The following is a 22,552-nucleotide window of genomic DNA, read 5'->3' as shown; positions in this document are numbered from 1 at the left end:
GCTGGGTCCATTGCTGGACTCCCCAGTACAAGAGAGACGTGGACATACTGGAGCAAGCCTGTGAAGGGCCAATAAGATGATTAAGGGACTGGAGCATCTCTCATACAAGGAGAGGCTTGAGAGAGCTGGGACAGTTCAGCCTGGAGAAGAGAAGGCTCAGGGAGATCTCATCAATGTCTATAAATACGTGATGGGAGGGAGTAAAGAATACAGAGCCAGGCTTTTTTTCAGTGGTGGCCAGTGACAGGACAAGAGGCAGTGAGCACAGATTGAAATACAGGAAATTCCACTTAAACATAAGGAAAAAACGTTTTTACTGTGAGGGTGGTCAAACGTGTGGGAACAGGCTGTACAAAGCAGTTGTGGAGTGTCCGTCCTTTGAGATACTCAAAACCCAACCAGACACAGCCCGGAGGAAACTTATTTGAGCAGGAGAATTGGACTAGGTATCTCCACATGTTCCTTCCAACCTCTCCTGTTCTGTGATTCATGGAGTAGCAGTGGTATAGTGGTATCTTCTTTTTTTTCCCTTTTTTTCCCCCTTCTGTCCTGCAAGACAGTAATTTTCCAGGTATGAATATGAATTTATTAAGGCAAAAACTGGATACTAATTTCTTACTGCGTATATTATAGTCTATTATTTAAAGAAACATTAATGAAAGTTGTTGCCCTTTCTAAAGGGAAAATTTAGGATATTTTTTGGTTTCCACAAGTTATTAAAACATTCAAGATCAGCTTAAGAACACGATTCAGAAGGTTCATGCTTAAACAAAACACTTTATTGAATCAAGACAGAGTGACCTCCCATGGAGTTGGGAGAATTTAGCATCTTTGAAATTCATTCCCTGTGGATTTTGTGTTATTCTTGATTTATGGTGGCATCACTGAGGACAGGGTTTGTCTTTATGTGAGAACAATCAGACTTTTCGTTTGGTAAGATGTTAGACATTGTTAATCCTGCTGTCTGGCAGACCTTACCATTTAAAAACTCATGGTGTAAACAAGCTACTTCCATTTTCAGGTAAACAAAGTTGCTCTTACAAAGGTCTTGCCTTGTTTAGATCTTGCCTCAGTGGAGCAAGGAACTTGACTGATGCCTTTGGATGCCGGTTTCCACCATAGTAATTGAGAAGTATCTGTAGTGAAGACCATTAAGTAAGCATTAATATGTTTTCAATAAGCTCAAAATAATTATTAATTATGAAGTCTCTTTCTGGTTTTAGAATTTTAATAATTATAAGCATCAGTGAAGCTTATTTCAGACTCCAAATGCAGAGTTCCAACAACGGTCTGTTAATTGCAGGTGACATACTATTTTAGAATGTGATCGTATCTCATTTTTAAATATTTAAGTCACATAATCAAGATTTCTTTTCATGTACTTGTTTAATATCACAAGACCCCCCCAGTTCTTGGTTAAGCTTAGTTTTCAGTGTTTCCAGCAGTGAAACTTCTGTTCCTTCTGAGATGGTTACAGAGGGTTTTAGCTCTTGTTATCCTTCTAATTTGCTCTAAATGTTCCTTTTCTAAATTTTATCCCTTTACTTGTCACTATGTACTTTTGAATAATTAAATGGTGTTATGTAATGTTTCTCTTCTTGTTGTTTACCCTTTTCCAATATCTGCAGACATCATCACAGCTTAATTTTATACTGAAAAAAAAAAACCAAACATTTTGTAGCTGACATTTCCATTTCTTCCTGTGCTTGCCGTTCTTGCTGCCATACACGTTTTGGAAAAAGCATTTTCCTTAAGCTGAGTTCCTTTTAGTAAAGATTCAATAACTTAGTAATCAAATTCTTAGAGTTAAAATTATAGTATTTAAACAAGTGAATAGGACATCTCCACTTGCTGAATAAGTAGATGGTAATTAATTTTAGTAACTTCCCATAGCTTCTCTTGACTTCATAGAAGCAGGAGAACTGGGAGTTACTGTTGTTCACATCATCAGGGTAGTGAGATACATTCCTCAGTTATTAGGCAAGAAAATGTGACTAATTGTCTAGCGAAGTATAGGTCTAAGAAAGGAAAATGCATGGTCTCCCTTCAGCAGTTAGAGAAGGTGTCAATAACACTTGCAAGCGTTATAGAGATACAGAAATACTACCTGGGGGCGATGGGACGGACGGACAGAAAAGAGCTGGTAGAGGAAGCAATGCTGGAAGAGACTTTGAAGTCAATACCGATTAACTCGACTTCATGTGCAAAATAACGTAATGACTGTTATCTAGTTAGCTGAATACTATATAACCATAGGTTATATAGCCATATACCTACCTATATATCTACTTCGATATACAAATTGCCTAGTCTGTGCAGCTGTTTACGTATGAGCCAGTTCTAGTCTTGTGTCAGTGATGCTTATTTAAATACATGCAGGGTTAGCAGCTGGGAACATTTTCAGTCAGTGGGAAAAGTGTTAAAAATGCAGGATTTTGACTGGAGTTAAGGCACTGAATTTAGTGCCTGCAATATAGGCACTTCTGCATGCATCTACATCTCTCTATCAATTATAGGAAATGTAGGCCTTTGTATGTATTGTTCTGAGACATATCTTAGGGAGCTTAATAATGTAAAACTCTGCAGTAGTTGACAGAACAAATCCATGTAGTTTGTCATAGACAGGAGGAATTACCCAGATTTGGGCACTGGGGAGTGCTCCCAGGTCCTACAGTTTACATATAATGCATGTAGATGAACATATACCTTATGGTTTCCAATGTCCTCTGGAGAGGACTGCTTGAAATTGGGAATTGTGGGCCCTGTTGCATTCTCCATTAATTGTGGACATAAGGCTAACCATATACATTTTAAAAGTCAGCATGATTCACAGTTGGCTCTCGGGTCTTCATGTTAGAGAATGAGGCTATTCTACTCATCTCTTCTTGGGTTTTACGATAGCATGGTTGTATCCTAAAGTGGTCAGAGTAACATGGAGTAGCTCAGTGCAGCTGAGAAGAGGGGACCTCATTATTTGTCCTTGCAGCTCTTAAGTTAGCACAAGGAAGAGTGCCATCCTGGAGTAAACTGGACTCTCAAAATATCCAGAGTCTACTTTTTCAGCTGTTCTTTCTGTGAGGATGTAAAAAAATCTGTATGCTTGGTCTTTATGTAATTTGGCACTTAAATTTATTAGTACTCTTCTGTAATGGACTTAGTGCAACCTCTTTGTAAGTTTACACCACCCCTGTATGAGGGAGAAGCTGTATTTGCAACGTTAGTGTAGACCGTGCTTGATTATAGAGCATACGGACTACACAAACTGAAGTCTGTGATATCGCTTAAAGCAGCATTTCTGGTTTCCTCTTCACATTTAGGACAACTCCCCTCAGTGCTGAGAGCAGATTCAGTTAGGACCAGTGGTAAACGCTCCCAACAAATCAAAAGTCATGGAGAAATGAACTCTCCCATTTGATCCCTTTCTCCTGATAAACCAAATGACTGCTTGGTCTAATTCTCCTAAACACGTCTCGGTACATGCAGTGCAGTTTGCCTTGGTCTTGCCCAGCGTGGGTGATCTGCTCGGTGGGCTGCAACCTATGCGCAGCAGTTGGAGTTAAGGAGCCCTGGAGCCGTGACGGTGTAAAGTGCAGGCAGGTTATTTAGAAGTTGCTACACAAGCTTTTTAAAACCACTGTCAGGTAATTACTGATGTACCAAACAGCACAAGACAAACTGAATCTCCAAGAATTGTTTCTTGCAAAATGCTAGTATTTTCTTCCAAGTTTAGTCACTGAAGGTCTCAGCAGAAGAAATTTGGAAAATAACCCTAATTTTTGTAATTTCTGTATTAAAATTGCCGTAGGTTTCGAATGCTTATTGTTATTGTAACTTAAACATGATTTTTCTAAACTTTAAAGAAAAAGCGAACACAGCCACAACTTGCAGTTTGAATTTATAGCTCTCATACTCACACTAAATCCTGGTTCAGTGTGGCGTATGAAACCTACGTAAACTTGCTTTCATTAATCCAAGCAGATAAATATAATAACTATGAATTCTGGTTGGAATTATCATTACCTTTTCTTTTTAAATGGGCTTTGATGGAAGTTACCTGATGAGCAGATAAACATATAAATAGCAATATAAATTCCAGTGCTTTTTCAGGTAGCGCTGGTAGCACGTGCTGGTTAGTTAACATAACTCAATGCTTTAAAATGTTCACTTTTTCATTAACCTAAGGCAATAAACAAGCAAGATTATTTAATTTTTAAATTAATGTCCCTTTGCTAAGTTCACTGACAGTATTAGGAAGGAATGATGTTTACAAAACAACAATCTGTCACATCATCTCTCTCTGATATAATGTATCTTAACATAAAATAGAAATAATTTTGAGACCTTGTTGTTTATATCTCTTTCCCCTGTTGCAGTCATTCTTTTACTTTGGGCAATTTCTTCCTCCCGGATTTTGTTCTTTCTTTCCTCTTCCACTCTCCGTACGATGTGTCCTCCTGTGCGTGTCTAATCAATTTTCTGGTTTGGCACCAGTCACCTCTCTCCTTTCAGACTCTACTTCTGCCTAATTTGTTCAGTAACAGCCGTGGCAAACAAAATGGAGAGAGAAGAGCTAGCGTTAGCTTTTGAGACTTTGAAAAAGGTACTATCCTTATCTTATTTTCTCTGGGATGTCTATTGCAATGACTGGCACGTTCCCATGCTCATTAGAAATAAACCTGTAGTTTCCCAATTTTCTGTCATCTAAGGGACCAGATCTCCATATTTTTATCTTTGTCTTCAGAGTCAGCCTCTATGGCACCAGGCTGAATTACTTCAATGTATTGTACTACTGATATTCCAAAGTTTTGTTGTTACTGATTTTTAGTGATTTGCAGTGTTGGCTTTCTGGTGTTTGAATTGCTGGAAGTTTGCTGGATGTTCTTGTGCTCAGTACTGTAAAACTGATTTTCTTTGTCACCACCTGGCTGTCAGGTCTCAAATAATTCATATATTTAGGAGGACACTTGCTTATAGTATGGAAACATCTCTGAGAATTAATATGCTGCATATTCCAAATGCATTCTGTCCAAACAGCTCACAGAAAAGAAATTTACTGTATAATCTTACAATACTGAGGAGACGTGAGCCCAGATATTATCCAGTCCAGATATATCTAGTAGTTGATTTGTCCTCTGTGATTTTATGGGATCCTTGCCTGGTTTTAGATTCGTAACAGTGAATGAGCTGGTTCTGTATGTGGAGAGCACTTATATCTTGATCATATTCTGCTTAGTTGGCCAGATAAAAATGTGAGGTGGGAATCAGCTTGCTGGTACAGACACCCAGGTTCAGCAAGTAGTTGTCTACCCGTGAGTTAAGTCTAGTCTCTAGGTTCCCATTATATGTTGGCTGAACACCTTCCAAGCTCCTTTGATTTCTTTTGGATCTCCTCAGTATATTTTTTTGTGCAAATACTTGCTTTCACAGACACACCTGGTCTGAGTCTGATTCTTCAACACATGTCCTAAGTTAGGAGTTGCTGAATCCAGTAGCCTCAAGCTCAGTCACTCAATACTGGAGAGCCTCAATCCTCACATGTAGAGAGACACATGCAAACGGGTCTCTCGAACAAGCCCCAGGCCCCACAGTCTCCCCAGCAGCTGATGTGGACCTCCTGGTTCCTCCAGTAGCCAAATCACAGACCCTCTGGTCTCTCCAGTATCTAGCCCAGATTTATGGCCACTTTGATACGTGGATCCCAAACCTCTTATCCTACTCACCGGCTACACTCCCCCATACACAATGTGCACCCACTCAGGTCTCTCCCGTTGCTGGCACTGCAGGCACGTGGACCCCTGTGACCCACAGTCCCACTCCGGTGGCAGGCAGGAGCAAATAAACACCTCTGTGCTGAGGACCGAAGAAGTACCTGCTTGCCCTATGTGAGATCTTCAGATGCACAAAAAACCCTCAAGTGTGGAGGTCCCATTTCTGCTGCTGCAAATCCTTCATGTAGAAGCAGAAAAGGAAAATTGCTAGGGATTTCTAGAAGAGGAAAAAAAAGCATATTTCCCACCAATCTACCTCGCTGCTTTTATACTTTTCCTAGGCTAGATTCATCAAATTTATTCAAGGCGGTAAATTCCACATGAGTTGGGGCAGCTTTGTTATGGTATGAACTCAATAGAAGCCCCAGTAAGGGAAACTATTTATTCTAGCTTAGCGCACTCGCAGCCACCCTGGTTATACTTCCTTTCTGGCCAGGACAGCTTTTCAAGGCTGTGGAGGACGGGAGGTTGCAGCAGCTTTCTGTCTCCACAGTCTACTCTCCTGGTGGTCTGGCCACCTGGAGAGCTCTGCGTCGGGGTTTCTGAAGCAAGCCTACGCTGTGCCTGGCCCAATACCTTTCGCAGGCATTTAAAACCCCAAGAAATGTAGCAAAGAAAGTGCTTTATCTATTTCTGTAGCTGCCCAAGATTTTGAGGTTCTTACAAATGTAGGTCCCTGCACCATGAGTAGCTGGCGTACCTTAGCACGTGCCAAGTATATCTGCGTGTGTTTACACATAGTATGCCGTGATACTTCATGTAGGCATTTAGTGGCTTGGACATTTACCCCTTTTGATGAGTCTGGAAACATCATTACAGGAACTTAAATAAATTAGAAATAGAAGCGAAAAGTAAACAATAAAAGAACTGCAGCAGTCTTTTCTTTCTCCATGCTACTATTTTAATCCTCCTGTGAAAATCCGGGTAAGTTGATCACCCCCTTGTAAAAATGTTTCCATAAAACAGACAAACCTTTGAAATTCAATCTTCTAAGAAGGCTTTGTTGTTGTATGACATGTCTAATGGCTAGATGCTTCTATTGTCAGGACGGTCTTCCGATGTCTTCCACATCATTTTACTGTTTTGATGCACTGCTAGTGTTATATTTTGATATATTTCCTCTTCAGTATTTACCTGTGGGGAAACAGCTCTTTTTCTATTTTCAACAGAATTTTTATGTTTCATAGGAAGACTTATTTATGCTTCTAGGGAATGGAAGGTTCTTTAAAAGACTCTCTAATGAACCATTAAAAGCAAAGCACACGTGAAATGAAATTTGTAAGTTATATTAAAACATCAAATTCAGTTTCGGTTCCCAGAAGCAAGGGCACCAAATTTTGGTTTCCTTTTTTTTAGGGTTTTCTTTTGGTTCTTAACCTACCTTGTATTCTGCAACTTGGCAAAAATCTGAGCCCCCTGACTCTTAGTTTAGTGTTTATTCTGCTATGGAGAAGTACAATGGCAAAAGTGAAGAAAAAAAAATGGAAGAGTTTATTACTTTAACTGCTTCTGCATTTGTGGTTATTACCTCTGGTAGCAGAAAGGGGTAAAAAAAGGTTGTGTTTGGTATCTTAAAGAATATTATCCTATAAGCATGTTAGAATCAAGAAACATATAAAATGCTATACCAATACAATTAACAAGTATTGAAGCTTTACATTTTTTTAGTGTCTAAAAAATCCCATATCCATTGCAAAGAAAAAGGAAGCGGCTGTGGGTAGGTGTGGTGGTTTTTACTTTTTGCTGAAACCACCATGCCAGTATCTGGTTTTCTGTGTGTGGGAAAGAAGTTGGCAGAAGTTACGTGGGAAAATAGTGAAGGCAAACTGAGATAGAAATAGCATTTGAAGGTAGAAAGAGTGTAAGTGGGGGAGGAAGAAAGTAGGTGCATCTGGAACTTGATTTTCTATGTAATCAACTAGTGCAGTTGATTTTGCATCTTTCTTCTTCACATTTCAGCGTCAGCTCTGACATATCCTTTTGCATCAGAATGGAGCAAAAAGATTTGGTATCTGCCTCCTCTCAGATCAATGTGCTGCATCTTGATTGCATCTCTTCTACTTCTCGTGCCATTTAGGGAGCTGATAGTTAGTTGTGAGAGACGTTTCTAGGCGCAGACAGGGAGGGCAGCTCAACGTAGAGGCAGCATCCTGCCTCAAAACCAGAGTTTTGTTCTTGCACTTTGTTGTCTTCGGAAAAGAAAACCAAAAACCTTTCAGTCGTCTATGTGGAATGCTTGGTAATAAAACTGTGAACAAAATAAATTTATGTTCAAGGTGATAATGCTGGCAACCAGGTGTTTACTACTCTCTTACATGGTTGTTTTATTTTGTGTTTTAAGTCTTAGAAGGAAAAATTACTTTTAAATACTAAAAGGCCAGTAAATAAGAATGAACGACATATTATGGTTGTGATAACTGAATTCTGTTTGGTTTTGTATACCTTGTGTCACTAGAAAAAAAAAAAAGTAAATTTTCCTGTTAATTTACATATGCACCTTACTTTAAAAAAAAAAAATACTTAAGTTTTATTCTATATGAGCACTTGTTTTGAGTCTGATGTTTTTAATATTATTTTACATTCCAGTGTAATATGGTAATAAATATTTCTATTTTTATGTGTATATCCTATACAATATCCATGTATTTGCAGTTTATGAAGTATTTAATAGGATCTGGATTGTTTGCTATGCTGTGCTTATAGTCCTAGGAAGTATCTGACATTATAATTCATGTACATGTGCACTCCTGCATAATAGAGAAAAAATTATTTGAGTTGCGCTCATTTTAGAGATGTTGTACAACACATTATAAAACGTGACCATCTCTTCAAGATGCTGATAGTCTCAACAGAGAGGCAAATGATGGGGAACAAATACAGAGTGGTATTTCCTCATGCTATGACTAGTATAATATAGTGGGTTATGCTCAGATGTTGCCCGAGTAGTTCTTGTTGTGCTCTTACATGTATCAAGCTGAAATTTAATATCATTAGAATTTCAAATGCTGTTGAAGAATACTGGATATAATTTCATTATTAGATAAAGGGAAAAAAACCCATACTATATAATTCTTTAGTTGTTTATAGATAAAATATTGTTTTATTTTATTGCAGGATAGAAGAATACTTTTGTAAGGAAATAATTGATATATTCAGTCACCTATGAAGTTTGAATCTTGCTTATAAATAAAATTTCACTATTTTTATAAGAAACTGTAGTATTATTTTTAGCCTGTACCATTTCATTTACAGTGAATGTGTTTTACTATACCATTTTTCTTATTTTAAAAACTCAGTTTTAGGAGGAGAGAGAGCATTGCTTTAGAAATGCTCTGAGGAAATATTTGAAAGAATAGTGAGTTGCCTTTCACTGTAATGATGTAAGCCTGGAATAGCATTTTTTAATTTTGATATGCATGTAATGATAAGATATTTTCAGTGAGCCAATGTGGGGCCCTATTGAGACCATTTTGGAATTAACAGCTTGAAATTTTAAAAATAATATAGCCAGAAGTCAGATACAGAGGGACCAAAAGTAGAGCAACCAGTAAACCTTTAGTATGGTTAATGACTTTGATTTCATGAGACTTCCATTGATGGATAATTTTATTTCAAAAATATTGTGCCTGTTTTAGGATGCTGGAGGGCAAATACCAGGTACTAGACCTGAGCTACGTTGTTCTGACTGAGAGATTCAACTTTATGAAAGCTGGGGTGTGCAGGTGTCCAAGTGACTGTAGACCAAGCTCTCCACCAGCCTTGCACCACATGTAGGTGATGTAGGGAGTCAGCTGAGCAAATTTCTTGAAGTAATTTATCCATGACTCTGGCTGATTTTTACTTGTTGCAGCTCTGGGAAACCAAGGGTTTGTGCTGTCACAGAGGAGTGGGTATATGAGGCAACTGATGTGGCAGAGAGGCAGAAGAGGAGTATCCCATTTTTCCAGAGCTCTCTTACCACTTCTTTATCCCATCACAGTCGTGTTTCTCTGGTCCTTCATGCATAGGTAGCAGGACAAAATTTTACGTATACTATAAGAATGCTTGAGTCAGTTCTTGATCCTGTTAATCATAACATGGAAAAAAAGGTGCCATCTTTTTATGTAAATAAAAGAACTGAGATAAGAGAAAGTGAAGGATTTTGATGTTCTTGAATCCTCTGTCACTTACACAAATGACTAAGTAAATAGGCAAAACCAGGGTTACTTATTTTTAGCATCCTTCTTGAAGAGGTAGTATGGTTGATACTTTAAGAAATTGTTTCAAAGTTGTGTGTAGCACAGAGAAGTTTGTGAAGGGTTTATATATATATATAAGTATATATATATAAAACCAGGAACCATAACTAGAATCCTCGAATACCCCATTTCTCCTTTGTGGGACTGAACTGAAAATGCAGGTTTCAGACGCAAAGAACAGACAGTGGTCAACTAAACCAAACAGCATCTTTTTGCACTTCATGCGATGAAGGGAAGCCGCATAGGGTAAGAGACCCCTTTCCTTTCTCTGGACCGCAGTTCAGCTACCCAGGTGAAGGTAGGGCCTTTCTTCAACTGCCTTTCTGAAAGAGCGCAGCTACCAACAAGTGAAAAAAATCTGTCAGCCCCACCTGGATCTCTTGGACGTTTCAGATGAAGTGCCCCTGTATTCTGCGTGGGTCTGGAGCTGAAGCACACCATCCCCATTCAGATGAATAGTTTCACAGGGCTTGTAGGGCATTTTATGGGAAATGCTCAGCTCTGCAGTGGGTCAGAGGTGCTACAAACTGAAGGTTTAGCGTTCGGGTTTTCTGCAGCACCTGCAGTCCCTTTTTAATAGGCTGCTGGTGGCCTCTGCCCATCCCAGATCGAAGGAGCAATCCCAGCTTTCGCTGAACGACTAGCAGTTAAGACAGGTGTATTTCTTAGAGAAGATAAAGCCTTGCGAAAAGCCCATCATACCAATTTCTCATTTAATGATTCCTGTTGCAGTGACTTAGCCTTTTGTTTGTGATACTACACGAACACTATCATCTCTTTATGACTATCATTTAATCTTGCAGTGTAGACTTTAAGAGCCTCTCATATATTATTATGTATAAAAATGTTTACCTTTAATTCATGGTAGTTCCTTCCATATCTTAGCACTGGCATTTAGATTTGAGATAAAATACCTGTTAGCATTTTACCTTTTAAAATAGTCATTTGGTAATCTTCTAGGCGAAGAGGGTTGCAAATACAGGATTACTCCTAGCAGTGCACATCCTACAGCTTTTCCTACTCTTTTGTTAAATGTTCCTACAAACTGTATTTTCCCCTGTTTTCCTCAAGTTTTCAGTGTTTCTCACCTTGTACCCTAATATACGTTCTTGCAGCAATTTTGTTCCTTTAATCAGATTACTTTGGTTTATATTCCTTGCACCACACTGAGCGATCCATTTCCGTACATATAGGTATATTAAGCTTGTTGTTATTTTTCAGATTTTTTTCTTTTTATTTTGCTGGAGACCGCCTACTTTGTTTCTTTTAAACTCATTTTCATAACCTTGCAATAAACCTCTTTCTTTCAGGTTTTCCTTGGGAGATGCTCGCAGGCCACTCCATGAAACTGCAATACTGGTGGAAGACATCGTCCACACTCAGCTGATAAATTTGGTAAGAAAATAGCTTATAAAATAATCTTCACTCTAAAACTCCTTGAAACAGCGTGAAATTTTCATGATCAAATGACTAATAACAGATTGTTCAGGTTTTAGAAACAAATAAAACACAGAAAGTGAGGCTGACGTTCTGTCCTCAATAATCTGTAGAAGCTACTCTTAGGCTTGCAGGTAGAGTGTGTGCACTTTGCTTATGGTTATATACTATATTTGTGTGATATCTGCAACCCTGCTTAACCTTGGGAATAAAGCTGATATATTTTTTTGTTAAAAACTTCAAGTTGTTAGAAAGAAAAAACTGGCTAGTCATCTGAAGACTTCATTGCTAATTTTTTTGTGTTCTAGTATTTGTGTTAATGCATTATTTGCTTAATATTTATGTTCTAATATTGTTACTATTTGATGTTTTAATTTCTGTCAAAAAATAATGCAGAAATGTTGAATATTTTTCCTTATTGAAAGCCAATGAAAGTGTTGTATAAATGAGGCTGTTTTGAATCTCATCTGTCAGAAGCAGCTCTAAATTTGAACCTCTCCATATTTTTTAATTAAAGTTCAACACCACCTCTTAAGAAATCAAAGATGATATTTTACACTGTGGCACGAAGCTGCCATCTGACATTTTGTACACAAAGGTATACTCTTATATGTCACCTGTAGCTTGGGAAGAATAACAAATGTTTTTTTCTTATTATAGTGATTCTTCAAATGAAATTACCAGCATGTATGGGTATGCACGTTATATGGAACTAATGTATATAAGTAATACTAATACATATTGTAACTAATATTTACGTATGATGAGTCCCTGGATCAGCTAGAGCTTTTTGCAAGTTCCTAGATCTTTTCTCTATAATGAGCTCTTTTCAGCAAGCAGAAGGGTTTTTAAGTTTCAAGCTAGGTTCTGTTACTACATTAACTAGAATGAAAAACTTTTGTAAACTGAGAAAATTCAGAATGGGGCAGACCACATATTATAAATATATATATGTGTGTGTGTATGTATATATAAAATATATATTTATATTTTATACATATTTATATGTTTTCATATATACTATTTATATATTATGTAAAAATATTTTAAAATAAAAATATAATATAAATAAACCTCCCCCTGCCCACTATTTGCCTGCAGGCAGGTGCTTTTCTTCAGCTTTGCACTTAATCCAGCCACCGTTCGGTGGCTTCCTGAATCGCAGCAAACACTTTGGGGTCCCTTCCAGCTCCGGGTAGTTTCTTTCTGCTCGTACCTCTGAAGCCCGGCGGTGTATCCCTGTCTCTGCAGTCTCCCAGAGTCTTTGTGCGGTGGCTTCTTTGCTTACTACGCTCCTCTCGGTCTGTCCCGAACGTGCCCTGTGGTTCCTGGGAAGGGGACAACCTCTCTCCCCTCTCCGGAGGTTTCCCACTGGTTAAACATGCCGCTCCGGGCATATATTTGTAATTCTTATTTGAGCTCTAACTACTACAAAATAACATTTTCTTTTTGTTAATGACCCCCTTAATTTACGCAAACCGATGGCTGCGGCTTCACTCTTCCTTTAGATATAACGTGGTGAAGAGTCTGTGCTTTTACGTCCCACCGAGGCTTAGCTGAGCTGAGCTTTACATCAAAACGTGCGTTTTGAGAAAATGCAACCTGCAGCCATGTGGTCTTTGCACTTAAATCAAAGCCGGGCACTTACTTGGGGAATGACCGTGACCCAGGGTTAACCCTGCGTGGGGTGTAGGAGCATGTACGATTTCCTGACAGAAGGAAGAATGGGAACGGAGCGGCAGATAAACAGCTTTTCTAACCTTTCCCCTCAGAGCCCAAGACAGCACTTTATTTCTGAGGAAGTGAAAGTATCTTTAATAGCTCATTGCTTTGACCTCTGACATTCACATGCCGGAACTCTTAAATCAGGAGCTTTTTACATGCTCCGGGCTTCTGATAGGGATTTTTGCACATTTGTCATCCTTAATAACTGCACATCCTTACTGAGCTGTTATTATGTATTTATATTAAATATTCACTTTAGATGTAGGTGTTCGTGTGATTATATATCCAGTACTAGAAAAAAGCTATTTTTATAATTGAAGCTGACTGCAGATGTAAATTTATTGCTTACTACCTGGATTTTGTCGTATTACTCATGTTAATGGACTACACAGTTCTCATTACGTAATTTAATGATTTCTTCTCAAAATTCATGTCCATTTTGCCATCCATGATACACGTATAAGGCTGAAAAATTACTTTTACGCTTGCAATAAAGCTGGCGTGTTACCTACATCTTTCATAGTAAACATTTGTAAGAAGAGCTTATACTTATTGATTAAGTCCAGGTTTGAGCTTCTGAATTAAAAAATAAGTTGCCAGCGTGATTACCTTCGATTGGTTGACTTTTGATATCTTGGAGGTTTATAGTTCCAACTTCCTATTTTCAAAGTTGATCTGAACTCTATTAAATCAGGGTCTGGTTTGGACGGATTTATACGGTCACTGCTTTAAACCACTATATACTTCATGAGGTCCGGCTGCTATAGCAGATAACTGCACTAACAAGTCGAATTCTTGAGAAACAGACTTTTTTAAGTCTGCATCACATTTTATGATCGATTTTTTGGTGTGTTCTGAACAATATGTACACTGTTTTACATTAAGTTAAATTCTGTTAAAAGTATATATAAATGTATAGAAGGAAATGAGCATCTCCAGAGGATGATTCGCATCATCCTAAAATTAGTTTCCGAGTTAGATGAGATGAATCTCTTGAGGAATTTATTTCCTCAGCTGGCTAATAAAGGGATCCTTTGGCGGCTTGCTGGGGTTTGAATATCTAGGAGATAGGCATAAAAGTTGAGAAATAAATTCCATCCAATTTGCGTCAGAATGCTAGCATGAGTTTGAAATTTTTTTGCAAATACTGTAATTATAATAAATGCTTTGTTATTTGCATATCAAGCAAGATAAAACAACAACAAAAAAAACCACCCTAGAAAGTTCTGTACATTTTTTGTTCAAGCATAATGTATTTGAAGAGCACAATTAATTTAAGTTTTAATTTGAAATCAAATTCACTGTTGACTGATAGTGTTTGTTTAGTAACTGATCTATATGTATTTATAGATACCTTAATATTACCCCCAAAACTGTGTTTATTTACGTATGCTCAGACTAGAGGTTCCAATCAAGGCTATATTGTTCTTTATGGTTAAGCACAAGTAGTAGATGTCTGTTAACGAGGAAAATTGTGCCTACAGAAAAGGTTCAACAGGGAATGCAAAAAGATGTTAATCAGAAGGGGACGAGCCTTTAAATTACTTACCATTGGAAGTGGAACGAGGCCTCTTTTAGTTCGTTCTTTCATCATATCCAATACAATTTGCATGTGCAGTAAGAAGGTTTTGAAGCATCATCTTCTATAATAATCTATTAATCTATTCAGACCCTTAGAAAAGGAACTCAAAGATCCTGCTTTAGGACAAATCAATATTATTCAACACTTTGTCAAGAAAAAGAGGCTGTAACTAAGAGAAATGGAATAGGAATTTTTCTTAGTGATTAAACTACCATTGAGAGGTTTGGCATCAAAATAGCTGAAGTCTTCCACATACATGGATGTAAAAGCATCTGGAAATTTTCATGTGATATTTGAGAAAGAGGAAAAGTGTCTCCTCACCTTGACCATCTCTGTCCAGAATTTTGTCATATTGAGCTGGATCATAGGAAAATGTAGTATTATTAGACTAATATTAAAAACTCAAGATATCTTAGTATCTTCTCTTGATAGGGCCGTAGCTCCATGTTCATGCTTCAGATGTCATGTTCAAAGGCTAACAGACAATAAGATCATAATGTACTATTTAAATCGAAACGGCTGTTAAGGAGTTACCTTCCTTGTGCTGGGAATGTATCAACTGGGCATTTGTTGTCAGAGTACTACCAGCAGTTTACTCTCTAGGCGTGCTGAATATGGTGGTAGTAGTACTGACGCCTGCTGTCACACAATTTGATTATTCAGTTTAGCACTAGATCTGAACTTCAGTCCTTTACGTTTTGTTTCTGAGGTATTGAATGGTGTCTGGGAAGGGAGTAGGTTTGTTTTTCCCCAGTGAAAGACATTTTAGCAGCAATAAAAGAGTTCAGCAAGGGGATATGAAAAATTAGACATACGCACACCAAAAATACAAATGTATATTTACTCTCTGTCAGCAGAGCCCAGAAGTCCCTACCTACTGGTAAGTAACCTTATCTCTCCGTGAAAGACTGGCTGCTCAGAGGGAAGGCCACAGCTCCTTGCAACAGCCTTGGACTGCATCCTTTAAATGTTTTCTCTGCTGGAATTCTTTGTGAAGTGTGATAAGTCATCACAGAGACTGTCAGGAATGATAGAATTCATGTTAATAGAGTTGTGGTTTACTCCCTGTCAGCTAATGTGTGTCTGCTAGAAGATGGACTCTGATGTCAAATGATTTAAGTGAAACCGACTTGGCTGGCTTTTTTAGAGTGCAGTCTCTTAAAGGAACTTCAGTTGCCCAAAATCATGTTATACATGATATCTGCTGGGATTTTTTTGATCACTTACTTTTGTCTTCCTATGGAAGAATTTAATTTCATACAACTTGTGCTGCTACCTAATACTTATTAACGTTCCACTCTTGCTTCCTTTGTAGGAGCATGATTTAGGTCTCATGTTACATATATGAACACTTTGCAAATACACATAGATAATTTAGAATTTTTCTGGTTTATTACTATTGGAAATTAATTGTCTCTTAAATAAATAATATAGCTAATTCAGAATCAGTCCTTTGGTCTCAACCAAAGCACAGAACACAGGTCAGCAGGTGAATAATCTATACTGGAATACATGGATTATTTTAAATTGTGGCAGTAAGTCATATGCAGAACACTTGCACTGAGATGCAGAGATTCAGCAGTATGTCAAGTCCTGAGTAAGCCCATAGTAAATCCATCCTGTGTAGTAAATTGCTTTTTATAGTAGGGACTTAAATAAAGATTGGGTAGTCATTTGCCATAACTAGGAAAAGGAATGGTGCAAATACAGAGACAAGCATAAGGATAGGTTTACTGATAGGAAATGCTAAGTACTTAATCATGATCAGCATGAATTTTATGTTTTCAAAGGGCTGTACATTTTCTGGATAAATGCAGTGAGCTTTCTTTGCTTCCCAGTTTTATTCCTGCAGCTGTTAACCATTTTATTGCAGTTTAAAAAGAAAGGAGAAGGAGAAGGAAAAACTCACCTTCACTTGCCCGTCCAGAGAAAACAACAATGGCAATGGTAGAGCAGAGTAGGAAAAAAAGAGGATTTAAACAGAAACAGGAATAGAGATTTCTTGGTTCTTTACAGCCTGCTCCTACAGTTTGGGGTTTTTTTAAAACCAAATCGCACTCGTTATTCATTCACAAACTGGATTAGTCATTTTAATGTATTAACTTCTATGCTGTTCTGAAATCATACAGTTCCAGGTTTGTTTACTGCGTTTTTGGACTGTTAGACTTGTAACCTTTAATTGTAATTGTAGAATTTCTGACATTCCGTTTAAAGAAAGAATTGAAACCAGCTCATCCATTAGCAGACATTGCCCACTGACAAAAACAAACAGTGTGAAGCACTGTTCACTCTTGATCCCAAAGTTATATGCAACTGTCACTTATGCCACCCCAGTAACGGGAAAAGTCCTTGTTTTATGAGTCTCTTTTAAAACAGTAATAAAGTTTCCTGTGCAGGACATTAATTAGAGGGGTTATCAAAATAAGACAAACTAATATAATTTGTGATTGTACAAAATAAAGGAAGTTGAAGGTACCGTAGGGACCTAATGAATCACAGGATGGAAACAATCTTCTGGCTAACTAAACATTCAAACTTTGTACTAAGTCATAGGGTGTATATACAACTCAGCAAACCGGAACACGCTGTGTGTTTACATGAATGGGATAAAGGAGTTCACAAAAGCCATCTGGGAAAAATCCTTCGACTATTCATTCTGTTCCTACTGTAAAGTAAATTAAACAACATGCATACATTTGCAGCAAACACGTGGCACACCTGCCCTGGAAGAAATCAAACTGGAAAATAAGTCCGTAATATAAAAAATTCCCTGGGTACCAGGTAGGGGGCCGGATGGGATCCACCCAAGGGTACTGAGGGAGCTGGCGGAAGGGCTCACCAAGCCACTCTCCATCATTTATCACAGCCCTGGCTCACCGGGGGAGGTCCCAGTTGACCGGAGGTTAGCAAATGTGACCCCCATCTACAGGAAGGGCCAGAAGGAGGATCTGGGGAACTACAGGCCTATCAGCCTGACCTCGGTGCCGGGGAAGGTTGTGGAGCAGATCATCTTGAGTGCCATCACTATGAATGTGCATTTGTTAGTGTTTCCCATGTGTGATGGAAGAGAAGTTATCTCTAGCAAGCGGTTGTTAATTGTTCTCTGTGCGTTTACATCATTTAAATATGGTCAATATTTAGATTATGTCATTGCATCGGTAGGAGTAAGTTTTTTCTTTTTTTCTTTTTTCTTTTTTTTTTTTTAAATGAAATAGTATCTTTGACATGAATTTTTGCAGTTGCCATTCTCAAAATCGATTTTGGATGATTTCTGTTGTTTAATGTTTTGAAAGATTTTTGTGCGACTCTGAAAGGAAGGGCTCTTTTTTAAAAAAACTTTTTTGTTCAATTTACAGACTAGTAAAGTTTTGTTGTTTTGAGTGTATTTTTTCCTATACGATGAAAAAATTTGAATAGACTCAACCCATTCACTGCCATTCTAGAGAGATCAGATGGTATTACTCCTGGAGCTATTACCAAAGGAGCTCAATGACAGTGTGTCTGTCATTTCTGAGTGAAGGCGGCACTGGTGCCACATCAGCACAAGACACTGTTTTCTCAATTTCTTGTTAAAAACATAATTCTATTTTCTTTTCTAATATTTCTTGATTGGCAAGGATTTGACTTTAGATTACTTAAGCAAATGGATAGCATTTTGTCTTTAATATATTAGAGTATTATAAAATGTCTTTTAAGGAGATGTTTTATGGAAAATTTAAATTGGAAACTATGAAGTCTTCTGTCTGACTTTTGATGAAGTCTTGCCTTTTCTTCGTTGGTAATTTATATGAAAAGTGATGTCCTGACTTTTCTACTCTAACGTTAGCTGCGACTTGTTCACCATATTCAGACATATTTATTTTAAAGCACAGAATCTACTTCAGGAGACAGTTCAGTCAGGGATTCTGGGCTCTCTCTGTGCTTTCTCTTAAGATGAGGAAGATCTTACTTCGTCAGATGTTTTCTTTCCCATAGATCTTTCTGCAGAGTCAACACGTGCTGACTCTGCTGCTGCTTTTTGCCTGGTCATGCAGAGATGCTGCTCAGCATCCAGTGGTGATGGACTTCACTGATCTAAAAAGTGGAAAGACTAAACTACTATTATTAAGAACCCTAAAAAAGGAAATGCATAATTATGCCCACATAATTGTAGCAATGTGTTCAATAGTGAAGAAAAAAATCCAAACCGTTGACTAGATTGAATGGAAAAAGCAATGTGATCAATGGTTAAAGATTGTCTTGTAGAGCATATAAAATATAAAGAATGAAGGTAGTGCAGGCAGCTATAATCCCGGTATTTCCTGATTTTCTGTATCAGTCTTTGGGCCTTTAATAGCAATGACATAGATTTATGTATGTTGTACATGTATGCGTATATATGAGTCTGTATATACAGGTCTGTTTTTTCCACCGTTAGCACATGAGATTCCTGTTTAGGCTGTTGAGCAAGAGGAATTAAGTATGTATGAAATTTCACTCATGAGGGCTTTGGAATCTATGGCATTCTTAAATATATATGTACTCAATTACCTTGGCTTCTGGGGCTTTTATGAATCAATTGATAAGCTGATCCCAGCCTGAGTTTCCAAAATCCAAATAATCCTCTATTTAACTTTTATATATACTTCTAGGAATATAGCATAGATTAATAGCCATTAAAATCTTGGATGAGCTGTGATGAGCTGAGATGTTCAGTGTACAGATGCACTGTGTCCAGGGTGTGTTGGCTACTTATATTATAGAATCATAGAATCACAGAATCATTAAGGTTGGAAAAGACCTCTAAGATCATCGAGTCCAACCATCAACCCCACGCCACCATGCCCACTACACCATGTCCCTAAAAGTGATATTGGTATCACTTCTTATTTTTCTGGAGCCCTGTGAAATTCTAGGTGATTAGCTCTTTAGAAAAGAACAAATGAAGAAGTTAAGTTGAAGAGTAATCATTAGATTTTTATTGCACAATATGATGCACTCTGGTAAATCGATATTTTGTCAATGGTTTTACTCTCTAGTCTCCTTTATTCAAAGTGTTTATGACTGAACAGGCTTTTGCCAAGAGTATTTTTGACGTACCCTAAAAAATGTCTCAAATCATTTAGCTGGGCTGAAATGAAGGAGCAATCTTTCAGTCTGTGAAAAATCCTAATTACATCCCAAGCTTCAGAAGTCAAATGGAAAACTGATATTCAGGGTTTCATTCTTTCTTTAACTTGTTTGTATGATGGAAATTGAATATTATAATTATACGAACATGTGTGTAAAGTCCATATCTGCACGCAAAGACCCATCTCCCCTAGCAGTCCAATTCTGGCAGCAATTAGTAAACTAAGCGAAAAGAATCTGAAATTTATCAATGGTGTGCAACACATGGATATTTGATTAGGAAGATGGACCTCTAGTTAACTTTCAAAAGCATCTGTGCATCTTTGCAATCAGCTCCAGAATCCAGTAAACAATGGGTTTTTAATTATTATTTTTATCATCTTACTTGCTTTATTTCAAATAATTGTCCAAATATGTTAACAGTCAGTGCGCGGTGGAGGGTAACATTCCTTCTGCTTTTCCTCTGAGATCCTGAGTGGATTCACCTAACAAGCATAAAGGCAAACAAACATATCTTTCTATACCTGAGACAATGATGCCAGATCATCTTTTGTGTCAGGGGAGATAAATGGGCACTTCTAGGGTGTGACTTTTCATCTCCTAAAGTAGTTATTTAACATTCTGGCCATCCATTTAAAATCTGGACTTCTTAAGTGAAGTGAAAGGCATCTCACCTCTATGACTTTCAGCATTAGCTGTATTTTTTTGATATTTCATTTTTCATTGATTCTGTCAAACAAAACTGTAAACCTTTAAGTTGTGAAAGACGCAAACTGATTTATGGATATCTGTGGCGAAAAAAGACTAGTGTTAAATTCTGTATGGTCTTTAAGTGTAACTCCTAAACCTTAAAGGTCATCTCAGAGTGTTTAACAGAGCAAATTCATTGTAGTTTTTAAATCACCTTATCTGATTTCAAGCAAACCTGATAGTTTCAGAATAACATTTTTTAGGAAGATTGGCTTGTTAACAGTGTTATGCAGTTACAAGGAAATGTGGTCACAGCTGGTTCTGGTTTCTTAGCTAATCCACCTGATTGGAAACAACAGGTTTTTGATATTTTTCCATTTCTTACACTGACACCTAGTGTTCAGAGGTCTTGAGTTTCTAATATTGCACTTTGTTATTAATAGGTAACTGTCGATACCGAAGTTCTCCACCTTTGTTAACATCTTCCATTCAAAAGAAAACAAGAACTGAAGGCAAAGGTGTCACCATCATTCAAAAAATTTTTACTTTGGAAGTACAAATAGTACACCACTACTGGAAAACTTGGCAAAAGCTATTTTACTTCTTGAAGCGCTGCAGAATTTGTTTTCTTAATATTCAAGTGCTTTAGTTTTGGCAAATACAACTCTTTTGTGTTGTAAGTGTCACTGGCCAACAAAAACAGTGATAACAGCAGAAACCCTTAGATCAGTATTTATTTAATTGTGGGAGATGTCAACGCTTTTTATTTCTGTGTTCTTTTATCTTCAAGCCACGAGTTCTACCTGATAGGAGCGTTGATGACAGCACAGTCCTTGAATGGACAGAAAATAACTTATACACAAAACTTAGCACAAACAGTCTTTTATCTCAGACTTGCAAATAAATGGAGCAATCCAAGTATGGACTGTAACCCATTCCTGACAAAGACAACTGGCGGAGTAAAATTTACTCTCTAACTCTGATACCTGTGATTTTGCTGTATGTTAACTGAAGATCATTTAAGATAATATATTAAGAATTTTGTGTTGCTGTATCTGAAAGTATCAATGAGTTTTTGTGCTTTAGTGATGGGTTCCATAGAAAAGTAAAACATGTTCAGGCAGAGAAAATACATATTAAACTTATCCTTGATTTGATCATTCTTCCCTTTTTCTTTTCATGACTTTTCCTGTAGGTGCACCAAAAAACTGCCTTTCTGCACCAAGTCATATGTGTTTTAAGTTCCCTATACACTTACTACCTTGCCTTCTCAGAGAACCAGGAGGCACTGACGATTCACTGAATACCACCCACCTAGATGATGGTCTCCTCTTGAGGAAGCCCTTGATTCTTACCCAATTTCCTAACAGGCCAGAATTTGGCTATAAAAACATTCTCTTCCCATAAACTTTGGTAAACTGTATTAACCAGATGTCACAGTTTAATTCTACTACTTTAGGCTGAAGCTTTCCCTCCAGAGATGTCTCTTTCCTTCTAGATCCATCGCCTGCACAGTCCGTAGATTCTTGTGCTATTAAGACCCAAAATTAAAGGAAAAATAATTGTTTAAAAGAGCAGTGTGGCTGGTCCAAGACTCTTTTGCATGAGGTGATAGAATTAGTGGCTTAGTCAGAGGAGTGCATAAAGGAAAGAAATTTGAGAAAACATGTCAGGAGCTCTGTACCAATTGATAGAGAGAGATGATCCACTAAAAATTATGTGCCTTACAGTCAATCTAATTCAACTGAATTATTTTCAACACAGCTATTAAGTACAGTGGACTCCATGCAGTAGTTGTATCTGTGATTTACATAAATATTCCCAAACTCAGATAGCTCTGTTTTCATACACGCTTCCTTTAAATTGCAACATATAATCTACCAACTTAGACTGCCCATTTTCTTATAGCTTGGGTAAAGGCATTGTACTTCTCTGTGTGCATGTGGTATATTAGATACTATACTACATCGCTGCCTATCAATAGTTTATACTCCTGTGAACCA

General features: G+C 37.6%; 1 protein-coding gene across 2 annotated transcripts in view; it reads left to right on the top strand.

The window, feature by feature from the left end:
• The window catches only part of SUPT3H (SPT3 homolog, SAGA and STAGA complex component), a 283,468-nt gene that overhangs the window by 131,607 nt on the left and 129,309 nt on the right, over window positions 1-22,552 (top strand). For both annotated transcript variants that reach the window (XM_075144901.1, XM_075144900.1), the window contains exon 3: window positions 11,317-11,401. In XM_075144901.1, coding sequence (XP_075001002.1) covers window positions 11,317-11,401 — 85 coding nt within the window. The remainder of the gene's footprint in view (window positions 1-11,316; window positions 11,402-22,552) is intronic.

This window comes from Calonectris borealis, chromosome 3 (assembly GCF_964195595.1).
Source record: "Calonectris borealis chromosome 3, bCalBor7.hap1.2, whole genome shotgun sequence".
Taxonomy (NCBI): domain Eukaryota; kingdom Metazoa; phylum Chordata; class Aves; order Procellariiformes; family Procellariidae; genus Calonectris; species Calonectris borealis.
This window is presented reverse-complemented; position numbering and strand designations above follow the sequence as displayed.